The sequence below is a fragment of the Phasianus colchicus genome, unplaced genomic scaffold (genome assembly GCF_987193195.1).
Source record: "Phasianus colchicus unplaced genomic scaffold, bPhaCol1.hap1.1 HAP1_SCAFFOLD_44, whole genome shotgun sequence".
Classification (NCBI taxonomy): domain Eukaryota; kingdom Metazoa; phylum Chordata; class Aves; order Galliformes; family Phasianidae; genus Phasianus; species Phasianus colchicus.
The window spans coordinates 353096-370303 of record NW_028325224.1 but is presented as its reverse complement, the minus strand read 5'-3'; the positions used below and the strand labels follow the sequence as shown (position 1 = coordinate 370303).

General features: G+C 39.1%; 1 protein-coding gene across 15 annotated transcripts in view; it reads left to right on the top strand.

Annotated features, from left to right (window-relative positions):
• The first annotated feature begins 210 nt into the window (after window positions 1-210).
• LOC149912023 (sex comb on midleg-like protein 2) overlaps window positions 211-17208 on the top strand; it is a 36638-nt gene continuing 19640 nt past the window's right edge. For 5 of the 15 annotated variants that reach the window (XM_090132783.1, XM_090132781.1, XM_090132780.1 and 2 more), the window contains exons 1-6: window positions 211-675; window positions 846-1028; window positions 2058-2171; window positions 8286-8372; window positions 13176-13358; window positions 14388-14501. In XM_090132783.1, the coding sequence (XP_089988909.1) occupies window positions 660-675; window positions 846-1028; window positions 2058-2171; window positions 8286-8372; window positions 13176-13358; window positions 14388-14501 (697 nt within the window). In that variant the 5' untranslated portion in view covers window positions 211-659. The other 10 variants (XM_090132787.1, XM_090132785.1, XM_090132784.1 and 7 more) reach the window with 9 other exon arrangements.

Below are 17208 nucleotides of genomic sequence, written 5' to 3'. Positions count from 1 at the left end.
TGTCACCGGGCGCTCCGCCCTCCCTCCTCGCGGCCCCCGGGCTCCGGCCGCGGCCGCGGCCCCTCGCGGTAGCGGCCGGGCTGGGGCTGTGCTTTCGTCTAAGGGGACCCTCGTCCGAGGGAGGGCGGCAGGCAGGCAGGCAGGCTGCGCGCGCGGTGCCACCGGCTGTGCGCCGCCGCGCGGACGGATGCCGGCTGCCCTCAGGTAGGTGGGAGGGGGGCGGAGAGGGCAGACCCCGGGAAGGCCGCCTCTGGGCGCGAGGGCTCCCCGCCGCCGTCGCTGCGGCAGGCGGCACCCCGGAGTGGCGCTGCGCGAGGGGGGGAGCGGCTGGGGGCTGCGGCTGGGGGCTGCGGTTGGGGGCCGCCTCCGTGCGCGGGGCGGGGGGAGTTGCGAGGGCAGAGCCGCGCGACTTCTTATTCGTATAGCCGCGCTTCTTTTCACAGCAACGTGAGTAGCTGTAAAACACATAATTCACCCTAAATTAAGTTGTTTAAATTGGAGATAAACAGATGTCTTAGACCTGCTTCTCTTATAAGAAATCTCCCTGTAAGTAAGTCGGCACGCGTGTTGTACCCTGATGAGCATTTTGATCCTGGAACCCTTTTATAGATGAAGTTGATGTATTTCTTCAAGTTCTCATAGAGCAAATTTAAAGTGGCATGGATCCAATGGAAGGTACAACCAGTTCTTTGGATATAAACGTGTTAAACACCAGAAAGATTGTTTATTCCTCTCATGTCTTGCATGTTTTAAATCAAAGCTGAATGTCTTCTCCTTTACTTGTTAGTGTTTTGCTATACTTCGTGATGCTCAGGGGCTGTTTGACATCTTCTTCTTATTCGCAGCTTCCTTTGATGGGGAGAAGCATGCCATCAATCTTCCTTCTGTAAACAGTGCATCGTTTGTCCTACGTTTCTTGGAGAAACTCTGCCACAGTCTTCAATGCGATAATCTTTTCAGTAGCCAGCCTTTCAGCCCCTACATGGGGTGTGCACGTAGTCCCACGGAGTACGATAGGAACAAACCAGGTACTATCAAACAGCTGTTGTTTACAAGTACTGATATTTTTGATAAGTGTGGTTACTTTATGAAATTTAACATTTTAATCTGCTTTGCTATAACTTTAATTGATTGAAATGAATACTCTTCAGTTCTTAGAGGATTCGTTCCAGAGCACAAGTGCTGTGGCAGGTTGGGATAGCTCATACCACATGTGCAGAAATCATTTTGTTCTGCTAACTCTTTCTTGTGGTCAAGTAGGAATTGTACCACTGGGTTACTAAAAGGACAGACTCAAAACTTCACATTTTGCCTGTTCAATTTATGTTTGAATCATAAAATAACCTTGGAGAAAGATGCTTACTACCTTATAAGAAGGGGCTTGCTCTGAGAGATGATTCAGTTCAGCCTATCCTACAACATTAAATACTCTTTTCTTCCTTCTTTGTTCACCTTGCTCAGTGGCGGCTCCAAAATTTTAAATTCTGCAGCATACAGTCTAGTAGAGAAGGTGGGTTTTGCAGCTGGCTGCTTGTGACATTTTATGTGAGTTTTGGTACTCTGGGGGTATATAGAGTGAGAGGGAAATAACATGCTCAGGGTCTCCCATCAAATGGCTTGCAGTGCTGGTATTACGAGTCCCGGTCCAAGGGTTATCAGGAGCCATAGCTGAGAAAACTTTGACATCAATGCAGTTTCAGTCTTAGAGGTGCTGCTTTAGAAAATAAAGTATTGTGGTGGTTTTGGTATTTCGGTTTTTATTTGTTTTGTTTTGTTTTTTTCCAGTAGAGAAATTGTATTTGTTTCATTTCATCAAATAAAAGTCATTTGCTTTAATACTTTTCAGGAAAGTAGCCTAAATTTGGAAATTTGGATGATGATAGTATAAACTAAGCTGTTACTTCAGCTTTTGAAGTTTGTATTGAATGACCGATTCTATGTGAAATGGATTTGTTACCTGGTGAATGACTTGATGTATGTTTTTGCTTTTGTACTTTGACTTTCCCTGTGAGCATTTTTATACCATAATAAATTGGTGATATCTTTCCTTTTCACAGCAAAAGAAGAAATACGTGAAAACGGAAGTGTTAAACGATACTCTCAGGACTCTCCACCATACACAGCTCCCCTTTCCCCTAAGCTTCCGAGGAGTGATGCTCATCCATCTGAAGGTGATTACATTGTGTTGTAATACATATGAGGATTACGTATGATTTTGGTATTTTTAGTCAAAAGGACTGAGTATAGTGTATTTCTCTGGTATGTCTATAGCCCTTGACAGCTGAGAATGGAGATATTTATTGATCAGTGGCATGGATTTTGTGCTTATGGACGATCTACTGCAAGTTCAAGAAGTCTTTCTCCTAAACATGTCAGTCTTTTTTGTGAAATCACTCAGGCAGATAGGTGACATTTGAAGCTTCCTGTATGGCTATTTAGTAGAAAAACAATTCCCTTGAAATGGATTAGGAGATAAATTGGAAGCAACTCTAATAACTCTTGGTTTGGGCTACTGACTGTAAGAGCAAGGATGTGTTTTGATGGTACAGTTTAACTGAATGTATGGCTAGCTGCCCCTAGAAGTTGCTCTGCTCCTGCTCTCCTTGCCTCCTTGTCCGTGTAGTGCATCCCAAGCCTCCCTGCTGATGAGGTGACGAGCTGACCCAGTGAAGCACAGAAAACATTTTGGCAAAGCTAGGAGATATCTGCAGTTAGCTTCTCTGCACTGACTCATCGTGGGCTCAGATGAGCACAGGAATGGGTTGGATAAAATGCAGCCGTGGCAGGGACCAGAGCAGCAGAGCCTCTCTGTGCAGCTGACTCCAGGACAAGGAAGGCTTTTGCCTGTGCCATGGCTGAGGTGCAGTAGCTCGTGCCGATTTGTAGTCTGCCTCAGATGTGAAGTGAAGCGTGTCAGCTTAAACCTCACAGAGAGACTTAGGAAAGAGTGGTTTTACTCTGCTTTTGCTACTTGTCAAACCATGGTAACTTGTTGATGTGACTCATCCCATCTGATACTTTCTATTGCTGTGGTATATTTGCATAGTATTTCCAAAGGCTTTTGAGATTAGTCATTTGTTTCTCTTTTTTCTCTTTTTTTTTTTTTTTTTTTTTGAGTTACTGGGGTTTTGTCATTTAGCCTCAGTGTGGGCAGAATAATCTTTTTCTATGGAGAGTCATAAGGCCACACTTAAATCAGAAGAGGATATCAAATTAAAATGTTAAAGCTTATTAAAAATGGTTCTTCTTACAATTTAATATAAACACAATGTATTCACTTCAATGATGTAACCACAACAAATATAAAAATTGTCAATGCAGAGCTTTCTCTGTCTTAAATAGACCCTGGTTTAGGTCTAGAACATCTCTGCAATTAAATCAGATATTTCTAGTAAGCAACTGCGTGAATAGCTGTAAAACACATAATTCTACCTAAATTAAGTTGTTTAAATTGGAGATAAACAGATGTCTTAGACCTGCTTCTCTTATAAGAAATCTCCCTGTAAGTAAGTCGGCACGCGTGTTGTACCCTGATGAGCATTTTGATCCTGGAACCCTTTTATAGATGAAGTTGATGTATTTCTTCAAATTCATTTTAATATCAAAAATGGCAGAATGTTACAGCTAAAGGGATCCATAGCACTTTCACCTAACTAGCGGCAGTGGATGCAAAGCCAACAATTTCTGCACAGGATTATTAGAAAAATGAGTAAGGAGTCATGCCTGTTTCCATTTGCCAGCAGTGTGACAAGCTTGTTTGCTGATGGCACACCCATCATCCTTTGTTTACTTTTATGGGTCTTAATCTGAATTAATTGGTCACAAAAGCCAGGAAATATTTAAATTCTCGTTATTCTTTAGAAACAGAGAGAGTTATGTATGTATATACTACAGTATATAGTATGTACGCATGCATGCATACATGTTTTTATATATACGCTATACTTATGCTTTCATACATATTTTATACGTATATACATACATACATGTATGCATGGCTTTGCAGGTTTTTGCAGGGAAATTACATCATTTTCAAAAGAAGCAAGGATGTCAAAATAAAAATATCTCATGAAGATAGACTGCAATGAACCCCTACAACAACTCAGTATGATGTCCCAGAAAGCTGACACAGATGAAAAAATGTTTGAAACCTGGCAGTTACTCAAAGAAACTGCTTCAAGATTGTGAATGAACTATCTGCGAACTTACTCACCTACTACGTTTTTTTAAAAAAGATGTTTGTAGGTGCCAGTGTTACTTTGTAGAACTGGTATTTTGATGCCTGCATTAAAACAAGAAGTGCTGGGGCACAGAGACTTTGAACACATCTGCTAAACCTGTCAGTTTTGCTCTGTCTGAAGGAGGAAACTGTACAATTGTTTCATTTCTGTCTCATTCTCTGATGTATGAAATGGGATTTGATGTAGCTAAAAGCTCATATGATATTTTGCTTTCATGCATGCTTGACTTTAATAACACAAAATGGAGATTTTGTCTCTCTTCAGTGTTCTATTAAAAAAGCAAGTCCATTTAAACCAAGTAAAAGCAATCAGGGGAAATATCTCCCTTATTTTTAAACAAGCAAACTTAAGAGAAAATGTAATGAAATGTATCTTAAAAAGCATTGGCAAAACAAAAATAAGCCACTTAATGAGCTGGCTTGTTGAGGGGCTTGTAACTCTGTAATGAAACAATTTGTAGGTTGTCAATTGAAAGCTCAGATCTTTCTAAAAAAGCCCATAACTTATGTTAAATGTCAAAAGTATCCCAAACAAAATTAAAAACTGTTTTTACAATAGAAGTTGTCAGGCTCTTCTCCATCCCAACTTCAATGATGGATGAGGGGAAAATACCTTTGTGTTTCCTAGGAAAATAAACCTTTCAGCTGTTATTGAGGTCAGACAGAAGATGTCATGAAAGCTCTTTTTGCTGATTTGTATCTTTGTTTATTCATACAAAGCGGCTTCCTCCAATTTGCAGACATCAGAGACTAAGCAGATAGGCATGAAGACACAAGATCAGTGAAGCACTTCATAGAAATGTTTCATTTTTAAAATCTATGCTTCTAACTAAGCCAGAATGGTACTACAGCTGAGAAAATGCAGCAGTCTTTTCTATTACGTATCACTTAGATTGTCTGCTTAGTCACCACAGATTTAACCTGTACTAATGTCTTTGTGCATTCCTGGTCATGTGATAGTCTAGACCAAAAAGAAGAAAGAAAAACCCTTCAGTTACAGCTTTTCTCCATATTTTTCTGCCTTGTTGTTCCTTTTGAAAGATAGTTTTTCATTGTCTCTGTTTTCAATAGTCCTATTTGATCAATTTGATTTGATTGAAAAAGTGGTCTGCAACTACACAATATTCATTGTTTCAGAAAGGAGATTTAATGATGCAAAATCTTTGGCAAGAAAACAGTTGTTTTTAGGGATCAAATAGAGAGAGAAATAGTGCTGGGGACCTAGACTCCATTTAGGACATAATACTTGTCTTGTCTCTACACATGAAAATATTTTAAATTACTAGCTGAGAGATCAGGGGTCCTGAACCATGGTATGTTCATTATTGTTGATTGCATGTACTGTGTCATATCACTTAAAAAATTAAAAACATTAATGGCACTGAAATTTCAAACTGGGTGCACGTACCACTGTGCATAACAACTGACAAGCTATTATCTACGTTGATTAAAACTCTTAGTGCTAGTGTTTTAGCTTCTCCAAAAGCAAGGAATAAACAATTTGAATGTAGGCTTTATCAGTATTTGTACTTGTAATAAAACCAGGAATATTCATAGAATCATAGAATTTTTTTTTGAGTTGGAAGGGACTCTTACCGACCATTGAGTCCAGTTCCCCAGTAATGAACAGGGACACCCACAGAGGTCAGAGACCTCAGAGGCCTGTCCAGCCTGACCATGAATATCTCCCCACTGCCATAATGTTGTCTTGCCCCAGACCTATACAAGACTACAAAGTGAGTCACCAGCTCTGGATTCCTACTTAGGAGGGGTTTGCCATCAAGATAGACAGCAAGTCTCCATGTAACCCTCTCCTCTAGGCATCAGCCCTGGGAAACATGCTGCCAAATATTCTTCAGAAAAGCATCTTAGAGAGGTTTCTGTGAGCAGATGGGGGACATTTGATGAAGCAAACGGATGCTGGGTAAGCAGTAATTCTCACTCAACAACCAGCCTGGGGGCTCCGTTCTTTCTTCATTTCCATTCTTTCTGATGGAAATGTCCTTGAAACTTAATTGAGTTTGCATGGAATTTTACACTTTTTGGATTTCTAATCTTTCTCATCATTAATCCTTAAATATGTGTTCCACAATACCACTAACCAATTATAGAAAAATAATTTAAAATAATCATGTATCAAACTTTTTTAAAATTCTATTTGGAAGGTAGGAGACCTAATTACAGGCATGGGACTTTAATGTACGTGCTGAAAACTGAAACTCAATATCTACTTTTTCATTGCTCTTCAGCAACCTGAGCAAATAGATTACCTCCTGTGATAGGCTTCTGACAGTCCCTCTTAGTTTGACAGTTATTTTAGAGAGAGTCACTTTTGTATATAATGAAAGGAAAAGTTGCCAAGCATACGTACATATTTTATGTTATTTCTTAAAACTTAAAAGCTAGAGGAAAGACTCCATTTTTAGTCATGCCATTTTAAATTCGGAGTATTTGTACTGTCCGCCAGGTTTACATCAATGACACAGAATGGCATCTAGCCCAAGGGCTGAGTTACATTTCTTGCACAGGAAGGGCAGCTTTTATAATTGAGTGTATCAGTTACTGCTTTGAACTTTTTTTGTGTTACTACATTCATGTGAAAATATGATGTGCATTTTCGCATCTTCTATGTATGCCAAAAGAATTAAAAGCCATTTCTATCGAAGTGTTTCCTTGAAATTGCAACATAAAAAATATATAAACATTAAAAACAATAAAACAAAACAAGACATTTTCTCCCAGAAATACCAGGACTCTTAGAAATACCTCACGTTTCATCTCAAGAATACTGCTTTCCACTCCTCAAGATCACACTGACTCCCATCACAGTGGCCTTTTCTCCCACATACACCAGCTTTCTCCCAAATACACGACATTTTCTCCCACATACACCCGTTTTCTCCCAAAGATGGGACATATTCTCCCAGAAATGCCAGCTTATTCTTTAAAAAACGGCCTTTTTTTTCCCAAAATACCAGCTTTCTCACAAACACCTGTCATTTTCCAACCAAGTCTGCTACCATCTCCCAGAAACAGCCGGTTTCCGAGAAATACCTGACGTTTGCTCTCCCAAATACTACTTGACACTCCTCCAGAGGACATTGTCTCCCCTGTTTACCACGTTTTCTCCCCAAGAGACCACTTGGCACACCAAAAAGACCACCGTTGCTCTCCAGTACAAGATCTTCTTTCCCACCGGTTCCCACTTTTCTCCCCCAGCTATGTCATTTCCTCCCAGAAATGCCACTTTTCCCTTGGAAATTTCACCTTCTCTTCCAAAAAGAGGAGATTTGCTCCCAGAAATACCCCTTCTCTTACAACTGCCACACGCTTTCTCCCCAAAAAGCCTCCATGACAATGCCAAATGGGACACTTGCAGCCAAGAAGAGGACACCTTCTCTCAGAAAGACCACTTTTCTCCCCAAGAGAGGAGATTTTCTCCCAATTGGATGACATTTGCTGTGAGAAAAACCTGTTTTCTTCCCTCAAGAGGACATTGTCTCTGTTTTCAATAGTCCTATTTGATTACTTTCATGATAAGCCTTAAACCACTTTGCACAGTTTCCAGGTAAGTACTGTTCTTTTGTTTAGCACTGAAAGTCAAACTGTAGTGTGGAAATCATACATGCATGGTTGCTGAAGATAGCAGATACTGACCATTGTGCACAGACATTATTAACGCTGTGTGGGTGCTTCAGAATGGGCACCGATAGCAGGCGTATGCTATAGGGTTTGGTTTGTTGTATCGTCTCAAATCTGAGAAAAAATAGGGCAGCAAGGACAACTTTTAAGAATAGATTTTTGGTAGTTTAGAGCATGTACTGGTAGTTCTTGCTTTGCTGGGACTATTGCGTGAGTAGAGATGCAGGTTGTGATAGCTTTGTACGTTAGCAGGGTACGGAAAGGCTTTAGAGGTCAGATGGGAGTGAATTTGGGACTTAAGAAACAATGCAGTTCTAGCACGTGAAACATGTCTCTATTCTGTGTGCACTAGGTGTGAAGAAAGCAGAAATATTCTGTATAAATATGGCTTGTTCTTTTTCAGTGTGTGTTTATGTCAACAAGCATGGAAATTCTGGGCCTCACCTGGATAAGAAAAAGGTTCAGGAGCTTCCAGATCACTTTGGACCAGGTCCTGTCAACGTGGTACTTCAACAAGCTGTACAAGCTTGTGTGGATTGTGCCTATCAATCCAAAACAGTCTTTGGATTTCTGAAATCTGGCCATCATGGAGGGGAAATGATAACTGGTATGTGAAGGTGTTTCTAATTTTTTTGTTTCTTCACTTGTTTGTGAACCTAGGGTAGGGAGAAAGAACTGAAGTAACCTGCAGTGAGATTCTATCACTTTTGTAACTCCTTAAGCATAGTCAAGAATGTATGTTTGTGAACTACTTTATTAAGATAGTCCTGGTGGAGTATACTTTATATCACTGGGAGTCCAGGATTTTCTGAACAGTTGTTAAATCAGAGTCTAGCAATAGCAAAGTTGAATTACATGTACACTGTACAGTTAGGTTGTTGGTAATAAGCAGAGCTTGTGCATCTCAACAGCTGCAGCTATACAAGCTATACATTTGTCAAGTAAGCTCAGTATGAGTGGAGTATCAGCTTTATTAATTCAAGTCATTCTCATAATCTTATCCATACATAATGTTTGTGTTCTTAATACCTTAACCAAGTGAGTGAAAAGTTTCCAGCTAATCTCTTTAGCTTCCAGGCAAGTGATTCCACATGTTAAATTTGCTGCTTCCTCCTTTCTCCCATTCCCTGGTCTCTTAGGTCAGTGTTCGTTCTCTTATGTCCTCTATTAAGAAATAGGTTTAGTTCTGCTACATATTAATGCCATGCCTACAGATAAATTATCCTTACATCTCAAACTGAATAGCTGCTGCTTGACATTTTTTTTTTCCTTCTAGGCTAGGAAGTCTCTGTATGGCAGTTAGCACATCAATTCCTAATTCTATCACTGGCAGTAAAAAGACTTGGTGTTACTTTAATCTCCTTACATTAACACCAGGTGTGAAAGATGATTAGTGGAATACAGGTTTAATTAAATCCTTGTAAAAGATGTTGCTATCTAACAGTGTCTGTAACATAGCACCCTGACCTGCATATAGCAGAATTTCAGTAGTCCTTGCTTATGTGTCTGCACAAGTTTGTTCAAAAGATAGATGCTTCTTTTCTACTTTGTAATAGAAGTTTACTGGAACTGTGTAAGTATGGGTTTGAAACTTGTATTACTTTATTTTTTGCAAAACATATGAAATTTTATTATATTATTAATATTATAACATAGTTGTGCCTTGTTGTGCCTCATTCCAACAAGTCATTTTTTTTGGAACAAAATGCACTGAGATGTGCTTTGCCAGTATTCTGATTGTTATTGTTCTAGAAGAAGGACTAAATTCACCACGAATGTGGGCTATGATGGAATAGTTGAAAGTAATTATTTTACAAAGCAGATGTAAAAAAAAAAAAAAAAAAAAAAAAGAAATCTATCTAGTTCTGATATGTTTTCATTCAAAAATCCTATAGGAACAGGAATTACTATTGTAATTACTGCTAGATTCAAAGAAGTCAGCTCAGTAGTCCTAAGCTCAAGAAGCCTGTGGGCTGCTCCTGAAGCAGAGTGCTGGAGCTCTCTCAGGTGTTACAGAGCCACAAGGCCCTTGTGGGTTTCCTGTGTTTTTTAGCTCTTGTCTTCTCATCATCTTGTTGGATAGGTTGCTGAGAGGCTCACTGAGTGATAAGTCAAATCGTAAGTCATTTTATAAAAAATTTTTGAGGGATATATTTTGAGAAGAACAAAATGTGGCTAAGGTTAATGTAACGCATTAAAACTCTTTGAAAGGGTAGATAACAGCAGGACAAGGGGAAATGGTTTTAAGCTGAAGGAGGGAAGATTTAAGTTGGATGTCAGGGGGAAGTTCTTTACAGAGAGAGTGGTGAGGTGCTGGAACAGGCTGCTCAGAGAGGCTGTGGATGCCCCGTCGCTAGAGGTGTTCAAGGCCAGATTGGATGGGGCCCTGGGCAGCCTGGTCTAGCACTGAATGTGGAGGTTGGTGGCCCTGCATTGGCAGGGGGTTGGAGATTCATGATCCTTGAGGTCCCTTCCAACCCTGGCCATTCTGTGATTCTGTGAAAACCAACTGTGCAGTTGAATAGGAAGGGAGGGTGTAGACAGTAGAATTAAATGAGAAATTGCAGAATGAAATTGTGAGAATATTTTCTTGTAGAGTTTTTGTTTGAAAGTTGTTTTTTTTTTGTATAGTTGGTTTTTCTTTAAGACTGGCAAGAAAAACAATTGTCTGCATCAGAGATTAAGGAAAGAAATCTAAATCTTTTGTGATGAACTTTCATGGCAAGTATTGTATTTGCTATAGTAGAAAACTGCATGCTGGGACTTGGATGAAATAATCTTGCTACAATGTGTGTGAATAATTAGTGGGTTCTTTTGGTTCAGCTGCCAGAGAAAATAATTGTTTTGAATGGAGTTGAATTTAGGATTTTTTCTTACTCAAAACAAAAGCACAAACCATTTTAATTTTGCTTGATGCATAAGGTTTCAATTCCAGCAAATGTAACCAAAGGGAAATTAAAGGCTTGATTAGCAAGCCCACTCATGGTGGTGGTGTCAGCCCCTTTTTTCTGCTTCTAGCTCTGAGTCTGTGTCATTTAGTGGGATGAAACAGACTGAGGTTCAGATAAACCTTCTCAAGCAGAGAATTCAATCAGTCTCTTGGGTGATTTTCTTCACTATCAGACAGACACATTTGTCTGATAGTTTAGTGCTCAGCCTTTCTCCTGGCTTGAGCTTGCTGTTTGAAACATACCTACACAATGAAAAGTAAAGAAATGAGAATGACTCTTCATCCCAAGGGCTGGGGTTGCACAAACAAGCTCCATTCCCTGTTTATTTGTCATTTGAGGTTGAGGTTGTTGCACCTCAGAAGTGCTCCTTTTTATTTTCAGCCCTAGCATTTATCTTGGAAGTAAGAAGCTTATGTTGTTCCCAGGCAGAGCAGAGAGTTGAGCCTGTAGATCTGGATCCCACTCCTTTGCTTGGAGTTCCTATGGTTGCCCTCAGATGTTTGGAGTACAAGGGAGCTGTGTTTGCACTGAATCCTGTTTTCTTTTTTTTGTGGATTTTTCTCATGGTGTGACTTGGGGCATTCAGATGGCCTCAGATGTTTCTTGCTTTATCCTCCTGACAACTCTAAGATAATATTATTCTTTTCAGTGCTTCTTTTCAAAATGAGAAATTAAGATGTGGAGAACAAGTAATTTCCCTAGGGCCATGTAAGACTACCTGTGAGGCTATTATGAAGTTATTTGAATGTTTGCTGCAGCTGATAGTGCTACCTTGAAGTAAATACCAGGAGATCAGGCTGTGCTGGGTCTCACAGCCCATTTGCTCTCCAGAACTGGTTGAGCTCCTAGCAGAAATATGCCTCCCGAGACCTTTTCCCCAAACAGGAGGTAGAGAGCCTTGTGTCTGAGCCACATGTGAATCATTAGGTTTTCATTCAAACATTGGAGTCTGGAAAAAATGTGAATGGGCCATGGAAACCCGTGGGTCCAGGATTTATCCCTGTGGTACTGACTCTTAAACTCTAGGCACCTGCACTGATCACCACACAATGAAAGCAAACGAGAGGTAGTGTGTTATTGTTGCTGCTAGCTCGTGTACTTGCATTAACCCTAATCATAGGCTCACTTAACAGTATAAGTCAGTCACGCTTCTGATTTCCTAAGGAAGCATAAAATATGCTAGAGCTGGGGCGTTTTCTTTGTTTTTGCATGTAATATCTGTCTTCTTCTGTAACGCAATATGGGTATGCTTCTTATTTCAGACTTGTGAATAAAGGCTTTCTTGTAATTTTTGTGGGTTTGTTTTTTTTTGTTTTTTTTTTTTTGAAAATGCATCTGCCACTAACCAAATGTGATCCTTTAAAGCTCTGCTTACCATTTGGAAACTCAAAAACAGAAAGCTGCCTGAGAAGACAAATTGATGCATAAACCTGGTGTTCACACTGATTCTTTCCAACCCTAAGCATAATTTACAAGTTTGTTCCTGTTGTAGTGTCTTTCTAATTAGAAATAACCAAAGGATTCAGATAACGTAATTGTAATTATTTACCTATGTAGTGGTGGCATTTGCAACAGTAAGTTTTTTCGGAATCTCACCAAGTATCACAAAAAGGGAAAATTATCATTAACTACTACTACTATAGTACTACTATCATTCTAAATATTTAGGGAGCAAGGAAGGAAGTTAATAAGTTAAAGATGTTGGCGCATGTTCAGTCTCTTTGTAATCACTCATTCAAGTCCATTCTTGTGGTATCTCTGCCACCTAGATTTTTTAGAATTAAGTTGGAGTTTCATCACTGTAGCGTTGACAGCAGGATGGATTTCTCTAATGGTAAAATATCAAATGACAAGATGAGTTTCTGTAGTCAAAATTTCAGTGGTGATGCATGCCAGCATGCTATTGCAAGTAAGCTCAGTTCAGTTGCAAACTAAAAAAAAAAAAAGTTTTTTTTTTTTTTTCCCTCCAGCAAGTGCTGTAATGGATCTTTTCTTGGTTATCTCCTGCAAATAGGTGGTATAGAGGTACTGTTTTATAAGCAAACAACTGAAATTGCCCGTAAGATTTTGATGTTGAGAGAATAGATTTGTTATACTCATTTAAAGCCAGTGTTATTTTCTGAAAATAAGTTCTCATAGAGCAAATTTAAAGTGGCATGGATCCAATGGAAGGTACAACCAGTTCTTTGGATATAAACGTGTTAAACACCAGAAAGATTGTTTATTCCTCTCATGTCTTGCATGTTTTAAATCAAAGCTGAATGTCTTCTCCTTTACTTGTTAGTGTTTTGCTATACTTCGTGATGCTCAGGGGCTGTTTGACATCTTCTTCTTATTCGCAGCTTCCTTTGATGGGGAGAAGCATGCCATCAATCTTCCTTCTGTAAACAGTGCATCGTTTGTCCTACGTTTCTTGGAGAAACTCTGCCACAGTCTTCAATGCGATAATCTTTTCAGTAGCCAGCCTTTCAGCCCCTACATGGGGTGTGCACGTAGTCCCACGGAGTACGATAGGAACAAACCAGGTACTATCAAACAGCTGTTGTTTACAAGTACTGATATTTTTGATAAGTGTGGTTACTTTATGAAATTTAACATTTTAATCTGCTTTGCTATAACTTTAATTGATTGAAATGAATACTCTTCAGTTCTTAGAGGATTCGTTCCAGAGCACAAGTGCTGTGGCAGGTTGGGATAGCTCATACCACATGTGCAGAAATCATTTTGTTCTGCTAACTCTTTCTTGTGGTCAAGTAGGAATTGTACCACTGGGTTACTAAAAGGACAGACTCAAAACTTCACATTTTGCCTGTTCAATTTATGTTTGAATCATAAAATAACCTTGGAGAAAGATGCTTACTACCTTATAAGAAGGGGCTTGCTCTGAGAGATGATTCAGTTCAGCCTATCCTACAACATTAAATACTCTTTTCTTCCTTCTTTGTTCACCTTGCTCAGTGGCGGCTCCAAAATTTTAAATTCTGCAGCATACAGTCTAGTAGAGAAGGTGGGTTTTGCAGCTGGCTGCTTGTGACATTTTATGTGAGTTTTGGTACTCTGGGGGTATATAGAGTGAGAGGGAAATAACATGCTCAGGGTCTCCCATCAAATGGCTTGCAGTGCTGGTATTACGAGTCCCGGTCCAAGGGTTATCAGGAGCCATAGCTGAGAAAACTTTGACATCAATGCAGTTTCAGTCTTAGAGGTGCTGCTTTAGAAAATAAAGTATTGTGGTGGTTTTGGTATTTCGGTTTTTATTTGTTTTGTTTTGTTTTTTTCCAGTAGAGAAATTGTATTTGTTTCATTTCATCAAATAAAAGTCATTTGCTTTAATACTTTTCAGGAAAGTAGCCTAAATTTGGAAATTTGGATGATGATAGTATAAACTAAGCTGTTACTTCAGCTTTTGAAGTTTGTATTGAATGACCGATTCTATGTGAAATGGATTTGTTACCTGGTGAATGACTTGATGTATGTTTTTGCTTTTGTACTTTGACTTTCCCTGTGAGCATTTTTATACCATAATAAATTGGTGATATCTTTCCTTTTCACAGCAAAAGAAGAAATACGTGAAAACGGAAGTGTTAAACGATACTCTCAGGACTCTCCACCATACACAGCTCCCCTTTCCCCTAAGCTTCCGAGGAGTGATGCTCATCCATCTGAAGGTGATTACATTGTGTTGTAATACATATGAGGATTACGTATGATTTTGGTATTTTTAGTCAAAAGGACTGAGTATAGTGTATTTCTCTGGTATGTCTATAGCCCTTGACAGCTGAGAATGGAGATATTTATTGATCAGTGGCATGGATTTTGTGCTTATGGACGATCTACTGCAAGTTCAAGAAGTCTTTCTCCTAAACATGTCAGTCTTTTTTGTGAAATCACTCAGGCAGATAGGTGACATTTGAAGCTTCCTGTATGGCTATTTAGTAGAAAAACAATTCCCTTGAAATGGATTAGGAGATAAATTGGAAGCAACTCTAATAACTCTTGGTTTGGGCTACTGACTGTAAGAGCAAGGATGTGTTTTGATGGTACAGTTTAACTGAATGTATGGCTAGCTGCCCCTAGAAGTTGCTCTGCTCCTGCTCTCCTTGCCTCCTTGTCCGTGTAGTGCATCCCAAGCCTCCCTGCTGATGAGGTGACGAGCTGACCCAGTGAAGCACAGAAAACATTTTGGCAAAGCTAGGAGATATCTGCAGTTAGCTTCTCTGCACTGACTCATCGTGGGCTCAGATGAGCACAGGAATGGGTTGGATAAAATGCAGCCGTGGCAGGGACCAGAGCAGCAGAGCCTCTCTGTGCAGCTGACTCCAGGACAAGGAAGGCTTTTGCCTGTGCCATGGCTGAGGTGCAGTAGCTCGTGCCGATTTGTAGTCTGCCTCAGATGTGAAGTGAAGCGTGTCAGCTTAAACCTCACAGAGAGACTTAGGAAAGAGTGGTTTTACTCTGCTTTTGCTACTTGTCAAACCATGGTAACTTGTTGATGTGACTCATCCCATCTGATACTTTCTATTGCTGTGGTATATTTGCATAGTATTTCCAAAGGCTTTTGAGATTAGTCATTTGTTTCTCTTTTTTCTCTTTTTTTTTTTTTTTTTTTTTTGAGTTACTGGGGTTTTGTCATTTAGCCTCAGTGTGGGCAGAATAATCTTTTTCTATGGAGAGTCATAAGGCCACACTTAAATCAGAAGAGGATATCAAATTAAAATGTTAAAGCTTATTAAAAATGGTTCTTCTTACAATTTAATATAAACACAATGTATTCACTTCAATGATGTAACCACAACAAATATAAAAATTGTCAATGCAGAGCTTTCTCTGTCTTAAATAGACCCTGGTTTAGGTCTAGAACATCTCTGCAATTAAATCAGATATTTCTAGTAAGCAACTGCGTGAATAGCTGTAAAACACATAATTCTACCTAAATTAAGTTGTTTAAATTGGAGATAAACAGATGTCTTAGACCTGCTTCTCTTATAAGAAATCTCCCTGTAAGTAAGTCGGCACGCGTGTTGTACCCTGATGAGCATTTTGATCCTGGAACCCTTTTATAGATGAAGTTGATGTATTTCTTCAAATTCATTTTAATATCAAAAATGGCAGAATGTTACAGCTAAAGGGATCCATAGCACTTTCACCTAACTAGCGGCAGTGGATGCAAAGCCAACAATTTCTGCACAGGATTATTAGAAAAATGAGTAAGGAGTCATGCCTGTTTCCATTTGCCAGCAGTGTGACAAGCTTGTTTGCTGATGGCACACCCATCATCCTTTGTTTACTTTTATGGGTCTTAATCTGAATTAATTGGTCACAAAAGCCAGGAAATATTTAAATTCTCGTTATTCTTTAGAAACAGAGAGAGTTATGTATGTATATACTACAGTATATAGTATGTACGCATGCATGCATACATGTTTTTATATATACGCTATACTTATGCTTTCATACATATTTTATACGTATATACATACATACATGTATGCATGGCTTTGCAGGTTTTTGCAGGGAAATTACATCATTTTCAAAAGAAGCAAGGATGTCAAAATAAAAATATCTCATGAAGATAGACTGCAATGAACCCCTACAACAACTCAGTATGATGTCCCAGAAAGCTGACACAGATGAAAAAATGTTTGAAACCTGGCAGTTACTCAAAGAAACTGCTTCAAGATTGTGAATGAACTATCTGCGAACTTACTCACCTACTACGTTTTTTTAAAAAAGATGTTTGTAGGTGCCAGTGTTACTTTGTAGAACTGGTATTTTGATGCCTGCATTAAAACAAGAAGTGCTGGGGCACAGAGACTTTGAACACATCTGCTAAACCTGTCAGTTTTGCTCTGTCTGAAGGAGGAAACTGTACAATTGTTTCATTTCTGTCTCATTCTCTGATGTATGAAATGGGATTTGATGTAGCTAAAAGCTCATATGATATTTTGCTTTCATGCATGCTTGACTTTAATAACACAAAATGGAGATTTTGTCTCTCTTCAGTGTTCTATTAAAAAAGCAAGTCCATTTAAACCAAGTAAAAGCAATCAGGGGAAATATCTCCCTTATTTTTAAACAAGCAAACTTAAGAGAAAATGTAATGAAATGTATCTTAAAAAGCATTGGCAAAACAAAAATAAGCCACTTAATGAGCTGGCTTGTTGAGGGGCTTGTAACTCTGTAATGAAACAATTTGTAGGTTGTCAATTGAAAGCTCAGATCTTTCTAAAAAAGCCCATAACTTATGTTAAATGTCAAAAGTATCCCAAACAAAATTAAAAACTGTTTTTACAATAGAAGTTGTCAGGCTCTTCTCCATCCCAACTTCAATGATGGATGAGGGGAAAATACCTTTGTGTTTCCTAGGAAAATAAA